Source organism: Pavona decussata, unplaced genomic scaffold, assembly GCF_977016875.1.
Source record: "Pavona decussata unplaced genomic scaffold, jaPavDecu1.1 SCAFFOLD_679, whole genome shotgun sequence".
NCBI lineage: Eukaryota > Metazoa > Cnidaria > Anthozoa > Scleractinia > Agariciidae > Pavona > Pavona decussata.
Window position 1 is genome coordinate 14,825 of NW_028145891.1, and position 5,496 is coordinate 20,320.

Consider the following 5,496-nt stretch of genomic DNA (forward strand, 5'->3'; position numbering starts at 1 on the left):
AGTCCGTAACGAATGTGAAATAAACAAGAAACTAAACTTGGGCTGCTTCAATAGAGTTCGACTGCTAATTGCTACGTGGGAAAATAATGTAAGCAATGTGTCATAGAGTCTAACGAACTACATCGACACATGTTGCTTTAATCGTTTGTTTTGCCTTATGTGATATACATCAGAACTATGAAAATGCAATATGACTTAATACTTCGCTTTTACACTGAAGATGTCTTACAATGTTCATTGGAAGACAGTTACAGTTAGAAAAGGGACTATAAATAACATTTATCTAACAGTTCTGTGAAAAATGTTCTGCTGGTAAACTAGCACATTGTCAGAGAGTGGAAGTTCTTGCTCTTCGAAGGAAACTGTAGGTAGGGCGGATTTCACGGTATTTGCGGACAAAACAACCTTCACCCAGTGATTTTAGATTCATGGACAAATTTTCATTGTAATCTTTTTTTCGAAATGTGACAACATGATCAACAACGACCTTAACGGTACCAGATGATTGTTACCCCTTTTGTCATGAAAAAGTGCAATTAACAACTTCTGCACCTAGTAATCAACTTCGCGAAAAAGACCCAAGTCTGGAGAACGAACTCAAGTCAGGGACAAGAAGCCACGCAAAACAATTCTGAGCTATTTTAGCCAGCAGCAGAAATAGAGAAACACTGAGACACAGAGAAAATGTAAAATGAATGCTCGAGTTTGTTTAACATTACCTAGAGTTTGTTTTTGGGTCAGAATTACACACACAGTTGGAACTGGAACATGTACGGCTAGGTTAGGTCGGCTTGATAAAATTATTACATTATATACATCAGTGTGTTTGTGAATGGTGATAGAAAATTGCCACTGAAAAAAAAAAAAAAAAAAAACAAAGAGAGAGAGAATTAAAATGAAGATTGCGTCGTTGACTACATTTGCAGTGTTGTTGTTGTTTTATTCGCTCAACGGAATTTTCGAAGCAGCCCTTTTCTTAAGAGAATCGGCAGTTCTACCCTCCTGAAACCTGAAATCTAGATCTCTCAATATCGCTGTCCACTGTCCAAATCCGTGCTTAGTTATTCCTTCCTTTAGAAAATAGTCCTCTTCTGCTGTGAATTTCAAAACATGACGAATGTTCCTCTGAGAGCGCAAGATTCTTTTAGGCAGGGCGTCCTTTTTGGGGGAGGTGTTGACATTTTCCACTGGTTCAACAGAAGGCCCGGCGGTGGAAGTTGAATCGCCGAGTCTTGCGTTGACGTCCTCGTCCACTTCTGACCCCTTGGCGCCTTGTAGTTTCTGTAGGCACTCGTGACCCTTCAAAGCAACTTCTCGGGATCGTTGTTTTTGATAGTGAACTTTAGCAACGGCAGAGCTGTGTTTTTGGTCTTCCGACAAAATCCTCTGCTCTTCGCTAGTGAGCTGGTTGAGGCTCTGCGTTTCAACAATTTGGCGATAACGCGTGGGATGGATGTACTTTCCAATTGCATCAAACACCAGTTTGCTCATGATCTCGCCCAATTTACCATGCTGGCCTCCATTTCTGTTGACGAGAACGAAATCACACTTGGGTTTAAGCAAAGGTCTAACGTACGAGATATAGCCATTGAGCACTTGCATGTTTGCGTCGGAAAGAATCAAAGAATCAAATCCATACTTTCCGGCAGTCTTGAACGTTTTCTGATCAATGAATCCACCCTTTTTCTTAGCTGCATCAATCATGTCCACCGTCAAATATTGATAAGTCATAGGACGTGACCCCTTCACTTTGATGAACAGATACATGGCTACGAATTTCGTGGCAAATGTCAAGTCCGAGGGGTTAACTTGAGCTGGACTCGATTTACACATCTTCACGGTATTTTCGTAGCGCGGCAGATGGAATTTCACGACCTCCAACAGCTCCTCCATTGTTGCCCAGTGGCCTCTTGCTTCCAGTGTTTCAATGTCTAAATCTTGTGTCCACTGCAATCGCATCATCTTTGCAACTGTCTTTCGCGCTCTTTTGAGGTACAACTCTGTTGCAGAGAACTTTTGAAAGACTGCCTCTGATGCGCCATGAAGTTTTCTGAAGTCGATCATTTCAGAAATGGCGTCTATGTAGCCTAAACGCCCACCATGGCCGAGCTTGCATTCGTCTTGTAAGTAGTCGATAAACTTGAACAACAAATTTGGAGAACATAAACTAAAGTCCACCACGTCAAAAGTCAACTCTTCCTCGTCTTCACAGCAAAATCTTAGAAACTTAAAGCATCTTGTAACTATTTGTTGCGCTGCGCGATCCTTCTTGTAACCGCCACCACTTCCAGTCAACCATTTTGTGAGCAACTCGGCAATGTCACACGATAATGAAAACGAAGGAAGTATCTTTACGGCATGCTTTGTGGTTTCAGTTGTTCGATCTTGAATTGGTTTCACCATCGGAACATTTCGCGAATCTGTGATTTCTTTCGAATTGGGCTTTTCATCAAAATAAAAGAACCAACTGTGCTTGTTATAAACATGTTTTCTGCACCCTCTTTGACTTTGAAATCCATCATGGTCGCACTCTTGTATTGGGCAGTGATACAAGCTGTTGGTTTCATCTTTTTCCAAGTGAAGCCGTTTCGGTTTGGGCGACGCTCCATCGATATCCGACCAATCGACTTTATACTTCTTGCTCATTTTGCCTTTTAAGCACATCTAGTCAACACGATCTCCTTTAAATCTGAACCATAACCGAGGAGCGGATGACGAGCAAAGGAACTGCATATATGTTTGCATTTGCCAAAGCATGCCCTTACTTGCCCGCCCTCATTACTATTGTGCAAAATTCATGACAGTGACATGCCACCAAACTCGCCCAAGCAGGTCTGAGCGCGCCTTCTTGTTTGCCTCATTCCCAAAGGCAACCTTAATTTGGGAACAAAATGGGAATGCGTAGAAAAATGGTCCAAAATCTGTTCTCAAACGACCAATTTGGGAACAATATGTTCTATTCACAGATAGGAACTCGGAACAAAACAGTCCTTAATGACCAATTTGGGAACACTGTGTTCCATCAACAGATAGGAACTCGGAACAAAACAGTCCTAATTTATCAATTTGAGAACAATATGTTCCATTTACAATTGGGAACTCGGAACGAAATATTCCTCTTTTACACTTAAGTGAACGTTTTGTTCCTACCTTGTAAAACATCTGGTCCTCTTATAGTCAATAGGAACACAAAAACGAGGAACAGTCCATACTAGAGGAACGTTCCTTTTGGAATATAGGAACAGCCAACGAAACTTAAAATCAGCGAAAAAAAGAGTCAAAGACTATAGAAAAAATCCAAAAAGCGTAAGTCAAGCGCTTCGGCGAAATGAAAACGGTCTTTAAAATTTGGTGAAGTCTCATTCAATCGAAGGCAGCAAAATGCGCCAGGATCAAATTTTGGGAAATGTAGAAGAGAGAAAGAGAGAGAGAGAGAGAGAGAGAGATTAGAGAGGCCATTGAGGGCTGGAACCAGAGGCAAATTCAGGATGAACTCCTGCAGAAGGGATGCCAGTGGGTTTTCCAACCGCCGAAAGCTTTGCATGCTAGTGGAGTCTGGGAGAGACTAATACGCAACGTCCTTACAGCTCTGAAGGTGATACTCCGGGAAAGCCTAGTTGAGGAGGAAGTTGTAACGACCATCTTCACTAAAGTAGAGGCCATCCTAAACTCCAGACCACTTTGTGCTGCTTCTGATGACCCTGATGATTGGGAACCGTTAACACCTAATCATTTGTTGCTGCAGAGAATGGTCCACGCCCTGCCGCCTGGATCGTTCGTGAAGGAAGACTGTTTAAAAGGAAGTGGAGGCAAACCCAGATTTTGGCAGACCATTTCTGGAAGCGGTGGCTTAAAGAGTATGTCCCAGCCTTACAGGAGAGACAGAAATGGCACAGACCCCGTCGAAATGTAGAAATCAGAGACCTTGTACTCCTTGTGGATGAAAGTGTATCCAAAGGACGGTGGTGCTTGGGCCGAGTAATCAAGGCAACTCCTGGACGAGACGGACTTGTGCGGACTGTCGAAGTAAAGACCGGACCAACCACGTCGTTAGTGCGGCCTATTCAGAAGCTTTGCCTCTTGGAGGAGGCAGGAAACCTTAGTCGTGATTGACACATTCTGTGAACACTATTGACATTGATATTGACAATTAATTGCTTAACCAAGCTGTACAGGAACCCATGCCTAGTCACTGTTGTGATGCTTCACTAAGTTGCGCATGGGGTGTGGTGTTGCAGCTGGGTTCCCTGTTTTTCCCGCCATTTTGGATCACGTGACTTCTTGTACCTTTGTAATGGCCGCGATGTGTTTTGTTTAGCGTAGCGTTCGTGTTCACGGCCTTTCACTCGAAGTTACGATTCGATATTATTGATTGTTGATTGTTCTTGATTCATCTTCTGGACCAGGACCTGTTAGAAACTGATTGATTGTTGTATCTCGACTGGCCTAAGTCTCGGAGCTGGAAAATAAACAGATCTGTAAACTACAGTGATTGCCTTACAGGTATAGTCACGTGACTTATGACGTAATAGTCCTTAGTTTGGCATTACAGATATTTGATGGCATACATTATTTCCACGTGGAGTCGCATCCTTTTGGACTTAGTTATTTTGCATTCAAATTTTATCAGGTGCAAGGGATTCTGGGAAAGTTCTTATTTTAATTATATTTTACTTTAGTAATTGTTAATGCAAGCCAACATTTCCTGGCAAATTTCCACTTCCTCATTAAATGTTGACACCCTGTCTTCGGCAGGTCGTCCGGGTGGCAGGGTTGCATTGTAGGCGGGGAATCGAAGGCGTTGGAGACAGTGACTAAGCGCAATTTAATTTAATTCTCAATTTCTCCGTTGGTCTAAACATTAATAGTTCTCCTCCTGTTCGAAGACCTCTGCTGCCTAAAAGTGTTGAGGACATCCTTGGACCTTACTTTCTTCTTTATTAGCTTGAGAGATCAGTAGAATCCATTACTCCAGCTTGTCGTTTGGTGTATCGAACACCTCCATGACATACAGGGAATGGTATTTACAGGCATTATTAATTCCTAAATTACATTATTTTTTGTAGGTACGTGTTACGGTTTACTTTATCATTCACAATACTGCTTATCACTGCATTGTCTTTGAGAACTGGGATTACAACAACACTTGCTTAGAAGGCTTCAAATTATTTTTGAGTTAATCACCAATTAGGGTCTGTGATTTTAGCGCGGGAAAAGAGATATGCGCGGGGCAGTTTAGTGTAGAGCAGCAACTTAGATTTTTTTACCTCCCTGAGAAATTTAAAAAATAATCTCCTCAGTGAGGAGCAAACAGATGCATATCGCATAGCACCGGATTCCGGACTGGAATGCACAATTGTGTGTCATCAGCGGTCGCCTGCAAAGCTCTTAGATGTCTTTCGAATGCACTAAACAGCTCACTTGCATACATGACAAAGAGACGACTGCCAAGAGAGGAACCTTGTGGCACACCATAATTGAAATCAATGTGTGCTA

At 42.3% G+C, this 5,496-nt stretch overlaps 1 protein-coding gene across 1 annotated transcript; it reads right to left on the bottom strand.

Moving 5' to 3' along the window:
• Window positions 1-89: 89 nt before the first annotated feature.
• Window positions 90-2,930, bottom strand: LOC146449018 (uncharacterized). The gene has a single exon (XM_085102045.1). The coding sequence runs from the start codon at window positions 2,662-2,664 to the stop codon at window positions 940-942; it is 1,725 nt and encodes a 574-aa protein (XP_084958171.1). The 5' UTR covers window positions 2,665-2,930; the 3' UTR covers window positions 90-939.
• Window positions 2,931-5,496: the final 2,566 nt, after the last annotated feature.

Excerpts from the sequence above, each read along its gene's own strand:
- LOC146449018 (XM_085102045.1), bottom strand. The coding sequence starts at position 2,664 with ATGTGCTTAAAAGGCAAAATGAGCAAGAAGTATAAAGTCGATTGGTCG.